Below are 25,318 nucleotides of genomic sequence, written 5' to 3'. Positions count from 1 at the left end.
TTACTATACGATATAGTGATCTTGGAATCCAAATATTGAAAGCTGATGCAACTTAAATCATTTAATTATCCAATTCAACGTATAATAGTCTTTGCGATGCTTCTGCCATACCTTTAATCGGACAACAAAACCTGACTTTGTAGTCGAGACACGTCTCGTCTTCTTGATCCTTGTTTTTGCATTTCAACCCCATCGTCTCGGAAATTTCCACGTCTTGACCTGCCACATGCCATGGCCGACCGTCAAGAAGTTGACCTTGCACAGCGGAAGGTTCTTTACATATTTTATCCTTATGTTCCTTTCTGAAATAAGTAGGTATGGTCACCGACCACCAGCCATGTATCATTGGTGAGAGCGTATTTTTCATAATAGGTTCATTCCCATCACTAACCACGGAATGAAGGACACCAAGAATATTAACAGGCCTACGAATGAATGGAAATTAGATTTCAATGAACTACAGACCCCTAATAAAACCCAAAATCCTGAATTCATTTTTTTCGAAATTTGAGCCTTTATCGACGTAAATATATATACATAGGCGCCGGCTTTTATTTTTGCATGGGGTGGCGGCAGGCGCGTAGCCAGGGGGTGTCGAGACCCCCTCCTTTTGAAACACAAAACCCCGTCCTTTTGAAATGACCATTATGACGCTAATATTCAGTTTCAATTCCACAAGTCGTATTATTAGTGTTACGTGGGCCGCGACCAATTAGCGAGATTCGCATCACGACGATTGCGAAATTGTGTCATTAATTGCCGCGCACTCGGCATTCGTCGCTGGACTGAGCAGTAACGCGACGCGACAATCCTAGAACACGAGAGATAGACAAGAATTATGATACAAACACGCGTGGTCAATCAGTAATTTTCCCTTACCGCCAACACAGTGGGTTTTTACTTAGTATTGAGTAGCTCGCATCGCGGCAATTGGTTGCTATTCAAAACATCGATTTCGACTGCATTGTTGCATGTCCCGATTTACGTTCGCAAAGCATAATTGGATTAATATCAAGGGCACTGGAATAAACTCCAACTAGCAGGCACACAAAATTAAACACTGTTCAACTTTTCGCTCCGAGAATATTTATCACAAAAATGGTTCACAAAATACTTCAAACGCAGCTTGCGGCCCGCCTCGATGCAAATAATGCACCTTAATTTGTAGAAGGTAAACGTATATTGGTCGTCAAATCGCGATAATGTTCCGAATCTACGTTTCTAAAGATGATGTCGAATTTGTGCATCAAATAAGGATCGTTAGATTGCTGAAATCAGCCTCGGTAGGCCTACGCTGTGCGAAATACATAGTAGTGATCAATTTTATTGGACTGTAAAATCGGCCGGCAAGATTGCGCTGATAACGAAATTGCAGACATGCCGCAAACCTGCAATAATTACAATTACAGAGTGGGCTAATCATACCTGAATACCCAGATTCGGCAATGGCAACGAGCACAATTTGTGCAGACGCGGGCATAAGTTTTAATCAAAAAGATACGTAAACACAAACAATATTACAGTCAGAAATTGTTACCGTTTGGAGAAAGTGTATCTGCGGACGGTAGCGAGCCTACATGCAGACGCGTTAAATCAAACCACCGCCGATAGTGCACGCACGTCGCACGCACAATAGCACATGAGATATCGATGACCAATTTCGCATACAAATGATTCTCGCTGATTTGCAGTACGCAGCATCGATAATACGAATTTGTGAATTGGCATTTCAAAAGGACGGGATTTCTAGTTATGAATGAGAAACTACCTGGCTAGTGGCTACGCACCTGGGGTCTTAATGCCGACAACGCGCTAGTTAATTTCAGCCCGGGACCTACGGCCTACGTAGGCTCCGGTCAGCCAGTCGACTTTGATCGTAAAATGGTGCGCTTTTAATTATCCACGTGTTATACAGTAAGAGCAATATGGGCGCATGCCGCGACCTTATCAATAGAAATACATACCGTATCCCAAAGGTTTGGAATTCGATCCGCGATATGATTGCGCTAGCTCAGGGGTGGGCAAACTACGGCCCGCGGGCCGCATGCGGCCCGCCACACCGTTCTGTGCGGCCCGCGAGAGTCTAAAGAAACTTTTTCAAAATATTGATAAAATCCGTACTAAAAATCGAATAAATGCGGGGACTTCAATAAACTTTTTCTTAGTTTATTTCACCATGATAATTTGAAGACAGTGGTTCTAAAACTGGGGTGCGCCCCCTCCACTGAAAAATTTTTCGCGCTTCGCGCGATTCTCGTTCACGTCATGATTGTTGCTGTGTATTTAGTCTAAATTTCATATTGAAAAATTCCTGATCCACATTCGTAACCTTCCGTGCCATCTAACTATCTGTTAGGTTTGCTAGCACCCTATAGTTGCGTTTTGTGATATGAAGATAAGGGTGGCGCGAAATTTTTCACCATCATAAGGGGGGCGTGTCTCAAAAAGTTTGAGAGCCACTATTTTAAGGTAAATACTTCCTTACTTTATGTTTAATTTCTGGCGCGACAGCCCGATCTCAAGGCCCACGCGGTTTGAAAGGTTTCAACTATATACTAAACATCACAGAAATCCTAAACGAGATTGATGTAACTCGGATAACTCGGATAACTTCAGTTCTAATTATTTCAGTGATGTGCTTATACAAACGATTTACGCGTGTCTTAGGTAGATTCGTTCTCTGTATGTGTAGAATTGGGGTATTTATATTTTATCCACACATCGTAGATGGGTGTTTGATGCTAACATGGTTATGATGCTGTGAGTATTGTGTGTCCTGGAACTGAACCAAAAGTGGAATTAGTAAATCTATGAACAGATCGCTGCTCATAGATTTAAATTCCAATCCTGTTCTAAGAATCGGGACAACCGATTTTCATCTATATAGTTTTGACAAATTGGTTATTGAAGTCGACCAGCCAATGAAATCTCTCCATGTTTCTGACGTGTGTACGATATCATCAAAGCAATGTTTGTTTTGTTTCAAATAGGAACATATATAATCTCCATGTCCTCACTATTAATCTCAATTTTATATAATGCGGCCCGCGAATGAATTTAGATGTTGAATGCGGCCCGCGAGCTCAAAAGTTTGCCCACCCCTGCGCTAGCTCAACAGGGTCCGTCCAGCATTGAAGTTTATTGGAACATAGAAGGTTCCCATTAAAACTAATCGAATAAATTCAGAATTTGCGCCGCCGAGAAGCTCGTGTTGCATCAATATTTGACAACGTAATTCAACGCCGTGCACTGCACAATGCGCGGTATTAATAACAAATCATACAGACAAGTATTAGTAGCCTACAGATGATAGCAAACGAGAAAGCGCGCATCTAATCAGTAATTATTCAACTTGCGTACAGCACAATGGGGTTCCAACTTGGATCTTCCTAGTCCAGTGGTTCCCAAACGGTGGGGAATTCCCCACTGGTGGGGAATTCAATGCTTTCTGGTGGGGAATAGACGCATTTGTTCAAAATTATATACAGGTCAGTCGACATATTCACGGAGACACATGCGCAATTACCGCTACCAGTTAACTGCTCTGGAATGTATGTATCGAAAATTATATTGCGTGTTGTTCACAATACCTCATTTTTGACTCTGGATGGCCAATGATGGCGTCACAAACGCATCCAGCACGACTAATTGGACGTGAAATAACGATTTCGCGAAATTATGAGCGTTACTGGTATCGGTTCACAATTCGTTTTATGTTGCAGTTATAGGCGATTGTCTTGCGTACTGGTGTGGTTGTGTGTCTTGTGTAGTCAAACCAGCAAATAGCTGCTCTGTGACGACAAAAGTGCTGGGTAGTGGGGAAAAGGACCGTAACTTCCGCACCCCAAATCCCCCAATTGGGGAGGGGGCGAGCTCGAAGGGGCCCGAAATTCTTACGTGAATTAACATAAATTAAAGTATTTTTTAAAAATTTATGCCACTTTTTCGAAAAAATTTCGCGCTGGGTGCGCGATTTAATATTGCCAAATATCTGATTATTGGTTACCCTTCCCCCACGAAACTACGTAGAATTGATAGAAATGGAGACCTCGGTGTCGGCCATTGCTGCGCTACGACGCACCATGGCATATGAAGTTATAGGCCATGTGACATGCATCTCCGAGAAGTGTACCAGAACGATCAGCAACGAGAAGACCTTGGCCGAGAAGGGATGCCCTTGTGGTGACCCAAAACTTCGATATATATATACAATATATATGTTTAATTGGCTGGCTTTAAATGGCTGACGCCGAATGCTCCTGTCAATGCGATCTGAACCACACAGGACAAATGCCATCCCGCAGGAAAAATGATTTGCCAGTAAAGCAATACCAATTTGAAATCGTGTGTGCCTTTTAGTTTTGGCGATTCCATATCTCCTGACATAACAGATATAGGAGGTCACGAAATAGCATAATGTAACGAAGTCAATATACCAACTGGTCCGCCCGAAGATGTTCAATTCTTATTTAGGGGTCCTACGTTTTCCAACACACCTCCCTCAGCTCTACCAGTAAATCTGATTACGTGAGCTGAGGGGGGATGAAAAATTGATAGCTAAATATATGAAATTCCCGATCATATTGTCCGATTCAAACACGAATTAGATAAATTTTTCGCGCCTCGCGCGTTTAGTCGTAGTAAGGCGACGCGCTAAACAGTAGACCCGATGCAGCTGATAAGTAGCAGGGAAAAGCGTAGGGCTCAGCGGGGTTGAGGGGGTCCTGGGGGCCCAAGACCAACGATTTTTATTGGGAGGGCTGACAAAGAGCTGTTACGGTCCTGGTGGGGAATGAAGGCTCGGAGTAAATCTGAAGTGGGGAATGAAGACAAAAAGGTTGGGAACCACTGTCCTAGTCTGACATCGCGACGATTGTTTGCTCATTATAACGAGGTTTGAGCTGCATTGTTGCATTTTCCGATAAAACTTGGCTTGGCAAAGCTTTGTTAAAGTGATGATTATGCGCACTTTGCGCCGGAATGACTTTCAATTCGCAGGCATACACAAACACAATGTCCTATTTCGCGCTCCAAGCCTCCAATTAAAGAGACTATCACGGAACTACGAGAATTATTTTGTAAACGAATATGGGCGCAAATACAATTTAATTAAGAGATGAGAACGTGAATTCGCTCCTCTGGTCGAGATAGAAGATGGTGTTTCTCAGCGCCAGCGTGTCGAAATCGACGTCGTAAACGAGGTTGCTTCGATTGTCTGCATGATTACTAATCACGGATCACAACTTATTGGGCCGTTTTAAAGCACTAGTTCGTCGTCGCCGACGAAGTTGCGTGTTCAAATATTCGCGCGCGTGACTGTTAATGCTAAATAGTTGGCATTTGCGCGCTATCACGGACTCGCTAATTGACAGCGCTGATGATTTGAAATCGCAGACGGCGGGCGTTTATTCTAATTGTATGGGGTGGCCGCCACCCCATAAATGTGTCATGGGGTGGCTGCGCCACCCCGCCACCCGTAACTCGGCGCCTATGTATATAACTTGCATGGCTTCACGTAATGATGTTCAAATATTTATGTATGTAAGGTTGTAGGACCAGCGCCATGTTTTCCTAATTTAGTGCGCTGTGAGCATCAGAGGTAGATACTAGTATTTTTATTCAATTTTAATTTCCTTCTTTCGTTAACGTGGGTTTTTAGACTTTAAGATGACACATTGTCTCATGCCCCCTGAAAATGGCTCGTGGCCCCCGAGGTGTCCACGGCCTGCAGGTTGTCCTAAATATAAAATCTGAACATTCTCAATGTCCATGGATAAAAGCTTTTCAGTTATAGTCAGCCTGAAAGAGCAAATTGTATCACATTACAACTAATTTGGAGTTGCACAAGGTGCAAATGAAATCGATCAGAAAAACCTACCTTAAATCACTTAATTCCTCGTAATCTCCTTTTCCATCTGGATTATCTTCATCAAACCACATGGTCCACTTGGAGTCTCCGCTACAACGAGCCTCTAAAGCGAATACACTCGCCAATTCCGCAATACGGATGTTATCTTGGGTTTTAAAATATTGTTAGCTGATATTTAAAGAGCTTCTTGGAGGTACAGAACTTCATTATACAATTGAATAGTATATTCATATTGAAATGAACCCGAATGTTATCGGCTGGCACTCGTCAGGGGTAATCATCAGCAACCAGTAGAGAATTGGAAAGAACATAGTATATCAACAATCGCATCTCGAAATATGACGTCAGCTGATATCAATTTAAAGTATAGGTAACTCAATTCAAGTTGCATTCGCCATCGAAAAATTAGTCTCTCACCGTCGCTCGGACAACAAAACCTGACTTTGTAGTCGAGACACATCTCGTCTTCTTGATCCTTGTTTTTGCATTTCAACCCCACCGTCTCGGAAATTTCCACGTCCTGGCCCCCCGCATGCCATGGCCGACCGTCAAGAAGTTGACCTTGCACTGCAGAAGGCTCTTTACATATTTTATCCTTATGCTCCTTTCTGAAATATGTACGTATGGTCACAGATCATCAAACACGTATCATTGATGTATGCATATTTCACATAAGTGGTTTTTTCTCATCACTAATCACGGAATAAAGTTTACCAAACATATTACCAATCCCACGAATGAACGGAAATTAGATTTCAATGAACTACGTTCTCCCTAACTAACAAGACCCATATCTTGAATCCGCCATTTGAGCCTTTATCGACGGGATAATATTAAATTTGCACGGATTCACGTGATGATGTTCAGATATTTATGTATGTGGGGCCCCATACTTTGCTAATTTAATTTGCTGAGAGCATCAAGGGTCGTAGGTTATAGGGCTATAGACGAATTATTCCCAATAGTTTCTAAGGCGTAAGGCGTAAGCACCATCGACTTTGAAGTTCAGTGCAAATATAACTCTAAATAAATCTAAATGAAAAACAAAGAAAGTAAACTCAAGATTACAAAGTAACACATAGCTATGCTAGTATTTTTCTTCAGTTTTTATTTATTTATGTTGTTATCGTGAGACTTTAAGATAATTAATGTTGTCATGCCCCCTGAAAATAGGCTCATGGTTCGAGGTGCCCATGGCCTACAAGTTGGTGAACCCTTCTCTAAATATAAAACCAGCAATCCTCAATGTCCAATATTCCGCGAGATACCCAATTTTCAATCATAGTCGGTTCGAAATTGTAAATTGTATCACATTACAACGAATGGGCAGTTCCGCATACTGCAATAGGAAATCGCTTGGGAGAAAAGTACCTTAAATCGCTCAATTCCTCGTAATCCCCTTCGTCATCCGGATCATCTTCATCAAACCAGATGGTCCACTCAGAGTCTCCGCTACAACGAGACTCTAAATCAAAGAAACTCATCAATTCTGCAGTACGGATATGATCTTGGGTTTAAAATATTAATATAACTGATATCAATGGAAAGTGTCGGCAATTCAATTGAAGTTATATCCGCCATCAAAAAAGTTGTCTCTTACCCTCGATCGGACAACAAAACCTAACTTTGTAGTCGAGACAAATCCAGGCTTCTTCATTTTCGTTTTTGCAAATCAAACCGTGAATCGTGACACATGTGTTCTGTGGCATGATGTTCTAGCAGCAATTGCTAGCGCAGAATCATCGCTACTAACGGTGGCGTACCCAATGGTTCCGTTTATATGGTCGAAACCGGTACAATGTCAAACTTAAAAACAGATCCTTTTGAAATGCCGATTCCATATCTAATATTTACGACAAAGTAAAGAAAATTTACAAAGAGCTTCTTGGCGGTACAGAGATTCAAAATATCATTGAAAAGCATATTCACATAAATCGGGGGAAGCGAGTGGCGCAGACGGTCAAAACCCGGCGTCACGACACCATTCTCATTGGTTCGAATCCCTGCTCGTACCAACTTCCATGTGTCGGAGAGGCGCCTCATCGCCCGGGTTACAATGCTGTCTGGTGAAACGAGAGAGTAAGTCTCTCGTTACTCTCTCGTTTCGCCAGACAGCATTGTTGCGTCTCAATGCCAATCCCCATAACAATGAAAAATTCGAGGCTGATTGTGGGGGTTCCAGGGCCGCGAGCGGTATAAAATATATATTTTCGTAATCAGTGCAGAGTCAGCTTTCGATTGATACCCCTTTCACTAAATTTAATGCTTGGCAAGCCGGTCAAAATGACCGTCAAATTGCCTGTAGCCAAATGAAAATTGTGACGTGATACAATTTCACTGAGCCGTGAGATTTGCTTGTGTCGACACCATATATGACACTATGCCAGTGTTTGGATGACTCGAGTCATGACTTGACTCGAATCAGACTCGAGTCACCTTTTCGTATGACTTGACTTGACTCGAGTCACTTTGCTAAAATGACTTGACTTGACTTGACTCGGCGTATCAGAAATGTGGATTGACTCGTGACTCGGAGCAAAATTCACAAGTCAATTTCAAGTCATCAAGTAAAAATCACCTTCTCTTGCATCTTGCATCTTGTTCGGATTGTTCGCCAAACTTTTGTGTAACCCATGAGAGCGACCGATCATTTAATGATCGTGCGTTTTACTGAGCCTCCAATATTCTCTCACTAAGATATTGACCACAAACGAAGTGATCGAAGCTACAGCTTACGTTGTCGTAAACTAGTAGTAAAGTAATTTGAAAGCAAAATATATATTTGTGTTCTCTGTTCTTACCTTAACCGAACCTCTTGTTTGATTGAAATTGTAATCGAATGTAGTTTATATACTCCTCAACCATTGGCGCAGACTCGATTTGTATCATATCAATATGTATAAATGGGTACTGTATTGCATCTTCTCAATTCGTTTCTCGATTCTCTGTCTTGGTTAGTAACTATAAAATGAGGCCATGCAATTACTTACGTAGTTCAACAGTTCTACGTTTATGTGAGCGATACAGCCCCTTATTGCATGTATATTCAACTCTATATTCGTTCATCGGTTCAGAAATGCAATGACGTAATCATGCTTCATACTTCTAAAAGGCAACTTGACTTGAATTTTGACTTGACTCGTGACTTGACTTGACTTGACTTGACTCGAGTCAAAATGTGCAATGACTCGAAATGACTCGTGAGTCGAAGGTAGTGACTTGATCCCAACACTGCACTATGCTGAAACCAAAGATGTGGCTCAAATGACTGTATAGGCGATAAGCGACACAGTGTATGTGAATATAACAAACAAATTACAATATATTCGATTGGACATCCGTTAGGGGTAGTCGAGAACTAGAGAGGATTGGAAATTAGCCTGTCTGTACTAGTTGCGGACGATTACCCCTGACGAGTTGCAGCCGAAAATATTCGGGTTCACTTCAAATTGAATAGACTTAAAGCTATATAGATAACGAAGATTTACTAGAAAGCCATATTATCAAAAGGGTCTTATATGGCTTGCGAGTCATATGTTTTCGAAAGTTAGTTTTCTTACGTTCGTTATTCCCTTTCATACACACGTATCCGTGACCTTCGTAACTAGCCGAGTAATTCCCCTTGCTATTCGGGCCACCGGATCCTTCTCTCCATACAATAAGCATGACATTCGTTCCTGGACTCTGTGATAAGCATTGAAAGTTGCGTACGGGGAACCATTCATTGTTTCGAATTATAGGTTATTGCAGCGTACATGGCAGGCTATACATCGTGTGGGTCCAATAATGCCATAACTCCAGGCTACATTATTATAATACCTGACTGTCGTTAGTCCACAGCATCACCTCATTCCAATCGGTCGGAATCCTGTAATCCACTTGTCTCTCTATTTCGGTCTCTTGAGCCTCGTCGGAAATGCTTACAAGTTCGGCGGATTGACTTGCACATTGCGTTTGGGCGTATGCAAAGCTGACCGTCCCCCACCAATCAATCGACACCCAATACTCATTACCGTAATACTGAAATTCGTAAGTGTGTCCGATGGCTGAGAAGGAGAATACAATCAGACTGTATAACCTATATATTCAAGGGAATTGAACATTTGAACAATGGACAAGCTACAAGCATATGGTAATAGTACACCCTATGTCCGATGTCTGTTACATGATCAGAAGTGGTCAGTAACGAAGTACTTTTATTTTTTCGAACTACTCAAGTAGTTTTTTTCTACTTCTGGTACGTACTCAAGTAGATCTTTTTTCGCTACTTCTACTTGGTAATATTTTGTGAACTACTTACTTACTTCTCGCTATTTTCAGTTTGTCAAGTAGAAGTAGTTTGTTCCTCCCATAAGAAAGATAGCCTAAGGAATTTTGGGACTGTTTTCACGTAGTACGAACATTTAATTTACATAAAAGTCATGTAAGACCCAGAATTTTCGTTGCGCTTCGCGCACAGTAGATATAATATGATAAATGTGTTTTAACGAAAGTATCGCTGAATATAATATAGATACCGGGTTGCGTGGTTCCGTTCACACCGCATTGTCGCTTATACTAAATATTTCATCTCAGTAAGTATGGCCCCCTATAACGTTTGAAACTATCGTTTCGCAATCTAACAATAACCTATTATACCAAGCAGCCCATGGCATGTCCTAATCTAGAAAAGTGGACTGACTTTTTCTTTTTAACTTTAGACCTGTTTTAGCAGACCACCGTTGAAACTTTCTGGACAAAAGACATGAAATATATTTTCCGCTTTTTAGAAGTAGTATTTGTATTTTTTTTTCAATTAGCAGTATTATACGTTGAGTTCTAATCATAGTTTTAGTTCTTTTGTCTGGAAAACTTACATGTTGAAGGGCAAAGCAAGTCTTATACTTTCCGAAAATAAAGCTATATACTATATGACATTTTTACGATTTGCCTTATTTTCATATATTAATTGCGCAAACTCTTAAAGCCGCACCCGACACAAATTCTCCGTATTGCTCTTCGACTGAACTAGAGGCATTATAATACGGGGGATGGCACCATGCCATGATATTCTCAAAAACGGGGTTTTCGAGTAAACAAAGAATTACTATCGCATCCCATATCAATGCTATCATTTACATCCCATGATAGGGACGACTGCTTATTCTGTCAAAAATTGACACCTCCTGGGATGCATCAATATGAATCAAGCTCTGTACACCTTCCGCATACCCCAATTTGTAGCTTTTGACAGTCCATGCAAACGAATTACGATCGTATTCAAAACTACCTACTTATTTGAGTAGATTTAAAGTCAGTCAACTCTTCTTCTACTTCAAGTAGTTTTAGGTTGAATATGAAAGAAGTACTTCTACTCGTACTTGAGTAGATTTTTTCGGCGGTACTTCTACTTCTACTTGAGTAGCTTTCTTGACTACTTTGACCACCTCTGTACGTGATTGATGACTATATACATATACAGGATATACATGTTTATTTTATGTCATCATTCCATTCGGAAAAACTAATATAAGACATCATATTGGGTGTTTCTGAAATCGACTGGGTTATATAACATTTTAGTGGCATATAAGTAGGCCTACTCCATTGCATGATTAACAATACCGGCCTAACATCGCAACGACAATACCCTCGCGCGGAGTATGAACCGGAGCCGGATTGGATATCCAGTCAGATTTTTGTAATTTTCGCCGGAGCCGGATCGGAGCCGGATCAGTACTTTTTCTGATACGGCCGGAACCGGATCGGAGCCGGACCAGAAAATTGAAACACAGGATAGGAGTCGGACCAGAGAATTCGTCGATCCGCTCCGCACTACAATACCTATGCGTTCATCCCTGAGAATGAGTCTTTCCTGGGCATCTTTTTCGAATAGCTGTTTGGAAGCTGTTGTGATGTGAGAACGTCAACAATTGTTTAGAAACTGTTTAGTTCTGGAACAGCGACGCGGTGTAATGAGGAGCATTTCCCAACTATGGAATTGCCCATCTGATTTTAAGATTTTGTTGACTAAGACATACCCAGCCGCTTGCTATCCTCCACATTACATCAACAGCTCACCGCGTATCGTGTATATAGTTGCTAAAGTCATTTTGAATCTCATACTTAGTACTGATATACTCAATTAGTTTGTGCTGAGAAGGTCTATCGTTGCTACCAGCATCATACCACGAATTTCAGCATTAAAAAATGATAATTACGGGGCTTGTAGCAAACGTATCCATGGCTCCTGTAGCTCACAGGATGGCTCTCAATCCTGTTTGGTCCACCAGTACCAGGTTTCCATATCACCAATAATTCTTTTGTTCCGGGTGTCTATGCAAAGAAAATAGCGAGCCTTGGTCAACGAAGTGGAATTAATTATGATTCACATCGGCGTTTCATAGTCGATTATACAATATTCTTCGTAACAATTTCTTTGCTACTTACACCATCATCATTAGTCCATAGCATCACTTCATTCCAGTCTTCTGGAATCTTCTGTTCGACTTGAGACTGAACCTCTGCCAATTCCGCGCCATTAACGAATTCGTACACCTTTGCGGAGTATTTCATTTTACATTGGGATTGCGCGTCGGCAAATGATATAGTTCCCCACCAGTCCAGTAGGACCCAGTAGTTACCTTCGTCATGTTGGAAGTGGAACGATGATCCGGCTGAATTGATAGAACGAAAGCTAATGAGTAGGGCAAGTTTTTGCAACTTTTGCAACTTTTTTTACAACTTCCGGTATCTTCATAAATACCCAGAAGTTATGTAGTATGGTGTTTTAAGCTATTTAGAGGGATCTTATAATGCAACTTTTTGCAACTTTTCTTCCATTTTTTCATGCAACTTTCTGCAACTCTTTTCGATTCTTCATGCAATTTTTGTTAATTTTTATGAAATCAACTTTTTACTGGAAATATTTGTAAATAGATTTCTATATGTAAATAGATCGCTTGAATATTTCACTGTCGTTTAAATTTGAGGTCAATTCTGATTTGACGTACGTTCAGTGTAGACCGCCGAAAATGATATTTTCACTGGGTAAATTTTTTCAGGCGATTGATTTTGTTGAAATCGCCAACACTGAGTTTTGCTACAGAGTGCCTTGGATACGAAACGATCGGAGTATCTCATACCCTAATAAATTCAAGGAAGTTGATCATGAATGCAACTTTTTAGCGCAACTTTTGTAAAAAATAAATGCAACTATCCACGGATTGGACTGCAAAAGAAACTTGCCCTACTAATGCGAGTTTTAAGAATTCGATTGCCACCATAGAATGTGTGTACATGCGATATGTCTGTTATGAATGGGAGGTCATATACCACAGGGTCGCAAAGAATTTTTTTTCAAAAATCATGATGTGTGAGATCAATCCATGCATGAGTATATCAGGGGAGCTGAGTCCTAAAATGGCATTACTTTTGCCGAATTGGCTCTATTTTTTGAGATATTGCCTACTCGCACATATGATATGAAAAGCGCTTGAGGAGGTGAATATGGCTTTAGATTAGTTTATATCATCTCCGATCTAGTACGAACATGTGCGTTGTAGTGCACTGATAAAGAAATAGTTGGGTTCATCATGAAAATTATCATTTAGAGACTATTTTCCCGGCAGGTTACGACAATTATCGCCCCCGTCCCTCATTTGAGCTACAGAAGAGTTGAATGACAGATATCTCATCACCGATGTTTAGTGGGCTCAAATTTAACACGCTTTCCGACGCCTGTAAATATTAAATACTGTCCCTTGCTATCATTTTCAGAAATTTCATTTCATGGGTGTTTCAAGTATATTACAAAATCAGTGATATCGCTGGACAGAGAAAGTGTCGTAATGACGTAGGTTTGTTTAGCTACACATGGTACGAGAACACGTTGAACATGAAGCGATTCAATATGTTCAATGTCACCATGTGCACTTACAAGGAGTGCTTTGGTCCGTCGATGGGAGATCAAGATAAACGGCGGGCACCGCCAACGGTTCGCCAGCATTAGACTGAAACTTCGCGCTTATGGACTCAAGGTAAATTTTACTCTAAATGATACAATTTGTAATCCCCGTAGTTTTGTGTGAGCCAAGGAGCCACCAAAATGATTGATATTTTTACATGAGTGAGATGTAAGGTTGGAACAAAAATGAGAAGTCATAGCACTCCGTCAACATTTACTCTGCTATACAGTCAATTACCCGCTCCCCTGAGATTCCAACTGCAGATTTACGTCCCCGCCATATCTGATTTAAAATGATGCTACAATATAGGACAGTGGAAGATGACGATAGCAATAGTATATGCTGTAGAAAATGCATTAACACCGACTCCTCAACATTATTACGAATACAGAGTGAACCAACGCCTTTCACTCAAGATCAACTTCACAACAAATGTCTTGACTTGTGTTTAGACGACCAAAATGCAACCGTGGGGTTAACGTGGAAGTGATGTTCACGAACGTTCTTGGATCAAGGATAAGCATGAGGATGAGCACAAAAGTTCAGTATCGTCGCTTCCCTAAAAACCCGGGAACTATGAGTGAGGAACGAGGTGAACGGTTTCTTCTTTGAATCAAATAAATGGAAGAGAAATATCAAGTTAGTTGTGACGCTCACATTAGTAGTTATATAGATCGCTCGTGATGTGGCAGGGGCTCTTATGGGTGCACCCGACCGGTGCCGCGAAACTCGTCCTGAACCGGTGACCCTTTCAGACCCCCCTTCCACCCGACCGGTGCCTGGGTTGGTATAGGCATCTCTCGACCGGTAACCCTTTTCGGTATAGGGATCACTCAACCGGTGCCTCGAAACTCGTCTTGAACCGGTAACCATTTTCGGTATAGGGATCACTCAACCGGTGCCTCGAAACTCGTCTTGAACCGGTGACCATTTTCGGTATAGGGATCACTCAACCGGTGCCTCGAAACTCGTCTTGAACCGGTGACCATTTTCGGTATAGGGATCGCTCAACCGGTGCCGTGGTGGTAATTCGTACTTTCGAGTATAGTCAACTCTCGCACTGTGTTGAATAGGTATCAGGAATAGTAAATAGTCACGTGATTGATTCTTAGTTAATGTGTATATTACAAATTATTAAATATGACCGATTCGAGTTAATCCCAACGTTTACGGTGAGTACGACAATGATATATCGTTATTCTTACGGACGCGGCGATGATTCGTACTTTCGTTGATAGAATGCTAGCGGCATGTCGTACTTTCACCAAAAAGGGTGTGAAATAGTTTGCTAAATCTAGGAATCAGTCGCTTGGTAATTAGTTTACCACGGAGCCGGCGTAGACGGCGATTCGAATAGCAACAATAGCCGCGTTCACAAACTAACACTCCAAAAAGGTGTGAAATATTGGTAAAATCCCGCGATCGCTCACAAGATAATACCTAAGACATAACCATCGCTCGCGACTCGCTGTTACATACATGCCGATCGTGGAAAATGTAATATTTTGGTAATTAGTTTACCACAGAACCCGCGTAGACGGCGATACCAACAATAGCCGCGTTCACAAACTAACACTTCAAAAAGGTGCGAAATAGGTTGCAAATCCCACGATCACTCACGAGATAACACCTAAGACATAGCCAGCCCTCACCAACTTGTTGTTACATACATTCCAATCGCCACAATGTAATATTTTGATAATCGGTATGTCACAGGAACCGGATTTCACTGGTAAAATTTAATAAGTAACGGATAACAGAGCCGTCACAGACGATGATTCGAATACCGACAAATTCTCACTTATTTCTGATCCCACCCTAATCCTTTGCGAAGTTGACGCTTATTCGAAAAGGTGTGAAATAATTGTAAAACCCTACGTCGCTGACGGGATAATGCATCAGACATAGCGATCTAGTTATAGCATGGGTCGGAATCCATTCGCGGGATGTACTAGGTAAATTGAGATAATCCAAAACCGGATATTTTGACTTTGGCGTAGTGTGAATTGAAATAGGATTGACAAACATGGCTATCAACTTTCCCACAGTCCCATATTGATATTATACGCACATTGATTCGAAACAAGTAATGGAACATTGCAACTCTATTCGCGATCCGCCTTTTCGTTTGTCAAAGCGACATTTTTAACATCTTACCATACTCAAAAGAATTATTTACAACATTAACAAGTGTTCAAAATCTAGTTTTCACTTACTTGATTATACCACTGCAACTCACAAATTTGAATTAATTCATTCTGGTTGTATTCATATGATCGGTCTTTTTTATTCAATTGTAAAGGTCGTTACTATTCTGAAGACAAAGTAAGCTATTTACTAATCGACACATAAATGACTTGACATAAACATATTATATTTTGAGTATACGAGATTTGAATGTCTGAACAATAACTGAGAAATAATTTATCACAATAAAATACGTATATTACAGCGTAAAAGATGTTTGAATGTCAGCAACTCTGTACGGTCATAGTTACTACCACTAATTTACCCGACCAACTCGTCATGATCATTCCTGAAATCAACACAAATATGACCACTGACTTGAGTTAACCACAAAACAGCATCAAGTTTTAAATCCACTTGTAGCTTACGGATTATTTGAATGCTGGTTATGTTTTGTTGTAATTGAGTTCACGGAAATAGTATTACGTCTCGATATCTGACCATCTTACCATATTCAAAGAATCAACCACGAAAACATTGTCAAGTAAATCCGTTAACCGACCAACTCAACAGTATCAATATGAAAAACAGCCAAACATACACGAATCCATACAAGCACTAAAACCTAAAATCCATAACAAGCCTGGTTGTATTCATATCCCTACATGTCTTTTTTATTCAACTTGAAAAGTCGTTACTATTCTGTAAGACAAAGAAATTACTATGCGGTATATTTTGTAAGATAAAAGTAATTACTTCTCGGTGCCCGCGACTTGAGATTAACATAATATGTTTGAGTATGCGAGATTTGAAAGTCTGCCCAACATGTTGAGAATTCATTTCTTACAATCGAACGCAGGTGTTATATTGAAAATTATCATGATGTAAACATAAGGATTGACACATTGATTTGACATATGTAATAGTTGATCATGACTTGACTATTAAATTATTTGCGTTAATTAGACCCGGCGTTGTGGTAAAGATTATTGTGACAGCAACAAACTTTTCAGTACCATTGTTATTAACATATTGAGTTGTAAACTATGTGTGTCTAAAATGTTTTCGATTGGAAAATTATTCAGCCTTGGTACAAACCACGCAGAGTATTGTGGATATCAGGAAATATTTTACAAATGTCTGCATTAAACAAGACTAAAGATGAAACAACAATTTCCTTTGTTGAACAATAACCGGGGCAATACTTTATTGTCGGTGAGAATTGAAACACTTTCGCGCATTACCTGGTGTCAAGATATCACACTAGGTGAATTGACATACCACCATTTGATTAATGCTTAATCCGTTCGCATCATTTCACACTCACTTTGATCATTACAAAAGTAAATTGGAATATGTTTGCTAGGCACCACCTATTCAACTATACTTGAGTAATACAGAAACCTCTCAGCATTAATAAAATCGAAATGTGCGCTAAACTGAAATCTACAAAAATGTGTTTGTATTGCTGTTCGTAGTAGCGATATCGATTTGAACCTCCATCATCTAACCAAACTACTGAGAGTCGTTGTCAATTTACATGACGTTCACTGATTACATACTAGAACTATTTGTGCAGCGCACACGATCAGAGAAATTGGACATTTTTCCATTGCCATTCGTCAAAGTAAATGCCGTCACAATAATCAGTCACTAAAAGACCATATACTTGTATGTGATTGAATCGCCGACAATTAACTCGGTAAATTAAACCCCTGAGAAATTTCACTCAGTCATTGGATAGGAAACAGCGTCGCTTAATCGGTGTGAGTCGTTTTTTCTAAATACTAATCATATCTGTCCAGCCAAGAACAATTTTCACTCACTTGGGTAACAAAACCAGTGTCCAATATCAATACAAGATATTTTCGTCACACAAAAATAATCAACTTCACTCGATATTCCCGTACTACGAAACTGTACAAAGGTTACATGCTTTTGTATGACATGGAATCAATACCGATCGAAATCACCGTATTGGAGATAACTTTTAAACAAACACACTCTACGTGGTTAACATTCTCGTCGATTCTATTGTGATTAATGTATACTTCATGTGATCTGGATTCATTTCGATATGGCTAAACATTCAACCTCGATGGATACGAATTGTCACACACTCAAGTAATATCATACCAAATAATTATTTACAAGACACAGAAATTTGTTTTGGTCGTTTCGACTTTATTACTGGAGATACTCATCACTTCGCTTAATACAATCTAGATTTAAACTCCATCGAACCTTTGGTGTCTATCGTTTTGCTGGATACGAATTATGTTAGTCTAAGAGTACACAATTTTCACTATCTTGGGTTATGAACTCAGTGTGTTAGCGATCATTCAATATTTTGTAGTATCAACTAGCTACTTCGTAGGATACGAATGATCATCCTCACAACTCTTACAAAAGTACGAAGGATATTTACATCACACAAAGTAATCGACTTTACTCGATATCCTCACACTACGAAACTGAATGGTTATGGTTTGACTCTACAAACTGTTCTGATGTCACAAGAACTTTTTCATACGAATGGTTACGTATCTAAATATTCAAATAATCCAACACACGACTATAGCACTTACAGAAATATCATAGTTCTTGTAACAAAGTTGTATAAGTATAATGTTTATCGTAAGTCCTACATAGCCATGATATCCGTCCGAGTTTGACTTTTGGAAAACATTATACCGACATCGCGACATCTTTCAAAATTAAAACCACGGTGACTGCTTCAGAGACCTACCAATGAAATTGCAGTATTACAGTTACTTCCACAAAAGAGTATGTATTCGACTTACTTACCACAAATCTAACGCACAAAACAATTTACTTTACTAACGAGAAGCACCGAGCCTCACATCAAAACAACTAGAAAGTGGAACTATATTAAAAAACGTCGCTAACCTTTGTGCACCAGCTGTAAATCACACAAGCAACATGTTTCAAGATTCTGGTTATTGAAAAACGTTAAAGTGTTTCTCCTGCACCAAGTCGTTATGTTGACGAAAGCGTATATTGTAATACCATGATCGATTTGCATTCGTTGGTCACAAACTGTCACTACTCCAAAAAATTATTTTTCACTCAAACACAAAAGCATACTTGTCGCCAATCGTTTTCATCAAGCACGAGTTCAAGAAACCTGCTACGACATGAATTGTTATTTTGATGTTGTGTAAATAGGTAATAATTTATTTTAGTAACACTACATCAACATCATCGAGTTGTGCGAATAGATTTACATGTGGTTTTAATCGAAGTACACAGCACGGTCTAATGTAGATTCATCTCTATTGTACAGCAACTCGGTAATCGAAATGCATTAACATTTAAACAACGATCTTGGTTCGTCACGCGAAAAATATCTTTACTGTCGCAACACTCTGATACTCTGCACAAGATGTGTAAATCCTTTTCACACTCATAATAATACACTAACGGGATACCGATGTCAAGCAACAACGTTTAACAACATCACTGACACTGAACATACGATACCTACCCAAGTAAAAATATCATTTTCACCAGGAGGTCAGTCGTTACTTGTGTACAATTACCATTTTCCCTTGGGAGTTTAGCGTTACCCGAGTAACAAAACCATTTTCACTTGGAAATATATGTTTTCCCTCAACAACAAACGTTTTTCACTTGGAAATATATTTTTTCCCTGGGTAACAAACCCCTTTTCACTTGGAAATATATTTTTGCCCTGGATAACAAACCTTTTTCACTTGGAAATATATTTTTTCTCTTGGTAACAAACCTTTTTCACTTGGAAATATATTTTTTCTCTGGGTAACAAACCTTTTTCACTTGGGAATATATTTTTTCCCCGATCAACAAACCTTTTTCACTTGGAAATATATTTTTTCCCCGAGCAACAAACCATTTTCACTGAGCAACAAACCCTTTTCTCCCCAGGCAACAAACCCTTTTCGTTTGGAAAACTATCATTTACCTGAGTACCAATACCATTTTCGTTTTGAAAACTGACAACTACACCGGTCAATTTGATATTTTTTGTATATTGTTACAGCAGACAGTGACAAAATATACACCAACAACGACTCCGATACATTTGTGTAATCAAATATTCACTTGCTCTGATGCATCCCATCAAAATCATTGGTTACTCACATACAATAACAATGTGCTATTGTACATCGACATGTATGTTTTCGGAATTGGCGAATAAAGGGGTTTCTGATATGTCCGTGATGTCCGGGTTCGTGCTTTGGATTTTCCAGAGTCAAAATGTCTGAATAAAACACCTCCTCGACGACGGTTGGTATGTGGATAACGGTGTTCGGAAAACGGTTGGATTTATGTCACCCATCGCGATAACAATTCCTGGTCGAGTTTTCCTCGGCATGTTTGCTATATTGTGTCTTTATTGGTCAATGTATGTCTCGACATTCAGTTTGAAATCGGAAATGATAAAATATGTAACCGGATCCGGATATCAACTCTGAATCGATAAACCAATGAACAATATTCAAAGTAAACATGTCACACCCTGTGCTTCCACGAAAAAATACCATCCAGACATACGTCGCGCTTGTTTGCCCACACCAGTATACGCGCAAATGGAGGTGTGTGACATTGCATGCAATGTGTTGGTATACAAACATCGATCCACAGACATTATCATAGCCGGTAGTTTTGATGTAGATCGAATGTCACCCGATAACAATACCAATAAGCCACATTGCAATGACTCTGAGTCCGCGCTATTACATCGATATTTCGACACCGTTCACTGATTTACTCGATGGTGTTATCGTGTTGTAACATTACAAGATAGCCATGACCCTATCTGTAGACGGACCACCCAGATCAATTGGATACATCGGTCAATATCCGTCGTGTTGTCGACACCGAAGTTTTCTGCTGCAGCGTTTGATCTAGGTGAACTATCGAATCACGGGTGCTCGAAATGATTGCGATCAGTCTTTCAGTCACGATCAATGGATGTCGCTACTCCCACATAACAACTCCAGATAAATATCGTGCAAATGTCGGACTGATATTGTGATCCAATAAGGTATGTTTCTGTGGAATGAAGACTGCAATCGTACACCACAATAGAACACTACCTCGTGATTTCACACGCAATCATAAAACACACTTTCGTAAGGGTCTAGCTCGTCCGGTGACATTTCGAAACGGTCGTCACCACAAGAGATCGGGGTTGGTCTCGTCATATCGGAGCATTTTGAAACGGTATCGTCACAAGGCTATTGACGTCGATTCAGTTGGTCATGTCAATCCGTTTTACAAAGTACCGTTTTTCAAGTCCCTGCACCATAGTGTTACGACACAGACAAGATGCGACGGTGGAAATAATAAAACACGGAAGGCACACTTTGGTGTTATTTGACATGGATTTTACACCAGACGAACCTCACATTCGAGCGATGAATTGGAATGACCTTTGTATTATTGACGTTGAAGGAAAAGATATGTATCGATTTATCGGTTTCGTACATATCCAACAAAAATCTGGGTATATGATTGTGCGTGGTTCGCATATTCGACTGTGAACGCCCAATTGGTATATGTTGTACAGTTCACTTTCACCGTCGTGCGAATAACCCATGTTACGGTTCCATGTTTGTGTGTCTGTATGTCATGCTTCAGATTGACTCAGAGTCATTGCAATGTGGCTTATTGGTATGACATTGTTATCAGGTGACATTCGATCTACATCAAAACTACCGGCTATGATAATGTCTGTGGATCGATGTTTGTATACCAACACATTGCATGCAATGTCACACACCTCCATTTGCGCGTATACTGGTGTGGGCAAACAAGCGCGACGTATGTCTGGATGGTATTTTTTCGTGGAAACACAGGGTGTAACATGTTTACTTTGAATATTGTTCATTGGTTTATCGATTCACAGTTGATATCCGGATCCGGTTACGTACTTTATCAGGGTTTCCGATTTCAAACTGAATGTCGAGACATACATTGACCAATAAAGACACAATATAGTAAACATGTGGGAGGAAAACTCGACCTGGAGTTGTTATCGCGATGGGTGACATAAATCCAACCGTTTTCCGAACACCGTTATCCACATACCAACCACCGTCAAGGAGGTGTTTTATTCAGACATTTTGACTCTGGAAAATCCAAAGCACGAACCCGGACATCACGGACATATCAGAAACCCCTTTATTCGCCAATTCCGAAAACATACATGTCGATGTACAATAGCACATTGTTATTGTATGTGAGTAACCAATGATTTTGATGGGATGCATCAGAGCAAGTGAATATTTGATTACACAAATGTATCGGAGTCGTTGTTGGTGTATATTTTGTCACTGTCTGCTGTAACAATATACAAAAAATATCAAATTGACCGGTGTAGTTGTCAGTTTTCAAAACGAAAATGGTATTGGTACTCAGGTAAATGATAGTTTTCCAAACGAAAAGGGTTTGTTGCCTGGGGAGAAAAGGGTTTGTTGCTCAGTGAAAATGGTTTGTTGCTCGGGGAAAAAATATATTTCCAAGTGAAAAAGGTTTGTTGATCGGGGAAAAAATATATTCCCAAGTGAAAAAGGTTTGTTACCCAGAGAAAAAATATATTTCCAAGTGAAAAAGGTTTGTTACCAAGAGAAAAAATATATTTCCAAGTGAAAAAGGTTTGTTATCCAGGGCAAAAATATATTTCCAAGTGAAAAGGGGTTTGTTACCCAGGGAAAAAATATATTTCCAAGTGAAAAACGTTTGTTGTTGAGGGAAAACATATATTTCCAAGTGAAAATGGTTTTGTTACTCGGGTAACGCTAAACTCCCAAGGGAAAATGGTAATTGTACACAAGTAACGACTGACCTCCTGGTGAAAATGATATTTTTACTTGGGTAGGTATCGTATGTTCAGTGTCAGTGATGTTGTTAAACGTTGTTGCTTGACATCGGTATCCCGTTAGTGTATTATTATGAGTGTGAAAAGGATTTACACATCTTGTGCAGAGTATCAGAGTGTTGCGACAGTAAAGATATTTTTCGCGTGACGAACCAAGATCGTTGTTTAAATGTTAATGCATTTCGATTACCGAGTTGCTGTACAATAGAGATGAATCTACATTAGACCGTGCTGTGTACTTCGATTAAAACCACATGTAAATCTATTCGCACAACTCGATGATGTTGATGTAGTGTTACTAAAATAAATTATTACCTATTTACACAACATCAAAATAACAATTCATGTCGTAGCAGGTTTCTTGAACTCGTGCTTGATGAAAACGATTGGCGACAAGTATGCTTTTGTGTTTGAGTGAAAAATAATTTTTTGGAGTAGTGACAGTTTGTGACCAACGAATGCAAATCGATCATGGTATTACAATATACGCTTTCGTCAACATAACGACTTGGTGCAGGAGAAACACTTTAACGTTTTTCAATAACCAGAATCTTGAAACATGTTGCTTGTGTGATTTACAGCTGGTGCACAAAGGTTAGCGACGTTTTTTAATATAGTTCCACTTTCTAGTTGTTTTGATGTGAGGCTCGGTGCTTCTCGTTAGTAAAGTAAATTGTTTTGTGCGTTAGATTTGTGGTAAGTAAGTCGAATACATACTCTTTTGTGGAAGTAACTGTAATACTGCAATTTCATTGGTAGGTCTCTGAAGCAGTCACCGTGGTTTTAATTTTGAAAGATGTCGCGATGTCGGTATAATGTTTTCTAAAAGTCAAACTCGGACGGATATCATGGCTATGTAGGACTTACGATAAACATTATACTTATACAACTTTGTTACAAGAACTATGATATTTCTGTAAGTGCTATAGTCGTGTGTTGGATTATTTGAATATTTAGATACGTAACCATTCGTATGAAAAAGTTCTTGTGACATCAGAACAGTTTGTAGAGTCAAACCATAACCATTCAGTTTCGTAGTGTGAGGATATCGAGTAAAGTCGATTACTTTGTGTGATGTAAATATCCTTCGTACTTTTGTAAGAGTTGTGAGGATGATCATTCGTATCCTACGAAGTAGCTAGTTGATACTACAAAATATTGAATGATCGCTAACACACTGAGTTCATAACCCAAGATAGTCTAAGAGTACTAACATAATTCGTATCCAGCAAAACGATAGACACCAAAGGTTCGATGGAGTTTAAATCTAGATTGTATTAAGCGAAGTGATGAGTATCTCCAGTAATAAAGTCGAAACGACCAAAACAAATTTCTGTGTCTTGTAAATAACTATTTGGTATGATATTACTTGAGTGTGTGACAATTCGTATCCATCGAGGTTGAATGTTTAGCCATATCGAAATGAATCCAGATCACATGAAGTATACATTAATCACAATAGAATCGACGAGAATGTTAACCACGTAGAGTGTGTTTGTTTAAAAGTTATCTCCAATACGGTTACTTCGATCGGTATTGATTCCATGTCATACAAAAGCATGTAACCTTTGTACAGTTTCGTAGTACGGGAATATCGAGTGAAGTTGATTATTTTTGTGTGACGAAAATATCTTGTATTGATATTGGACACTGGTTTCGTTACCCAAGTGAGTGAAAATTGTTCTTGGCTGGACAGATATGATTAGTATTTAGAAAAAACGACTCACACCGATTAAGCGACGCTGTTTCCTATCCAATGACTGAGTGAAATTTCTCAGGGGTTTAATTTACCGAGTTAATTGTCGGCGATTCAATCACATACAAGTATATGGTCTTTTAGTGACTGATTATTGTGACGGCATTTACTTTGACGAATGGCAATGGAAAAATGTCCAATTTCTCTGATCGTGTGCGCTGCACAAATAGTTCTAGTATGTAATCAGTGAACGTCATGTAAATTGACAACGACTCTCAGTAGTTTGGTTAGATGATGGAGGTTCAAATCGATATCGCTACTACGAACAGCAATACAAACACATTTTTGTAGATTTCAGTTTAGCGCACATTTCGATTTTATTAATGCTGAGAGGTTTCTGTATTACTCAAGTATAGTTGAATAGGTGGTGCCTAGCAAACATATTCCAATTTACTTTTGTAATGATCAAAGTGAGTGTGAAATGATGCGAACGGATTAAGCATTAATCAAATGGTGGTATGTCAATTCACCTAGTGTGATATCTTGACACCAGGTAATGCGCGAAAGTGTTTCAATTCTCACCGACAATAAAGTATTGCCCCGGTTATTGTTCAACAAAGGAAATTGTTGTTTCATCTTTAGTCTTGTTTAATGCAGACATTTGTAAAATATTTCCTGATATCCACAATACTCTGCGTGGTTTGTACCAAGGCTGAATAATTTTCCAATCGAAA

General features: G+C 39.6%; 1 protein-coding gene and 1 long non-coding RNA gene across 3 annotated transcripts in view; one reads left to right on the top strand and one right to left on the bottom strand.

The window, feature by feature from the left end:
* The window catches only part of LOC145435009 (uncharacterized), a 210,186-nt gene extending 194,720 nt beyond the window's left edge, over positions 1-15,466 (top strand). The window contains exon 2 of the long non-coding RNA XR_013913668.1: positions 15,211-15,466. This is a non-coding gene — a long non-coding RNA (uncharacterized LOC145435009). The remainder of the gene's footprint in view (positions 1-15,210) is intronic.
* Positions 1-25,318, bottom strand: part of LOC145434977 (uncharacterized) — a 50,985-nt gene that overhangs the window by 19,326 nt on the left and 6,341 nt on the right. For both annotated transcript variants that reach the window (XM_080312208.1, XM_080312207.1), the window contains exons 3-10: positions 12,299-12,525; positions 12,070-12,184; positions 9,689-9,915; positions 9,430-9,553; positions 7,241-7,334; positions 6,287-6,477; positions 5,879-5,972; positions 112-302 (exon numbers count right to left, since the gene is read on the bottom strand). In XM_080312208.1, the coding sequence (XP_080168334.1) occupies positions 112-302; positions 5,879-5,972; positions 6,287-6,477; positions 7,241-7,334; positions 9,430-9,553; positions 9,689-9,915; positions 12,070-12,184; positions 12,299-12,525 (1,263 nt within the window). The remainder of the gene's footprint in view (positions 1-111; positions 303-5,878; positions 5,973-6,286; positions 6,478-7,240; positions 7,335-9,429; positions 9,554-9,688; positions 9,916-12,069; positions 12,185-12,298; positions 12,526-25,318) is intronic.

The sequence above is a fragment of the Botryllus schlosseri genome, chromosome 3 (assembly GCF_051294905.1).
Source record: "Botryllus schlosseri isolate E-star chromosome 3, Bs_hap1, whole genome shotgun sequence".
Classification (NCBI taxonomy): domain Eukaryota; kingdom Metazoa; phylum Chordata; class Ascidiacea; order Stolidobranchia; family Styelidae; genus Botryllus; species Botryllus schlosseri.
This window is presented reverse-complemented; position numbering and strand designations above follow the sequence as displayed.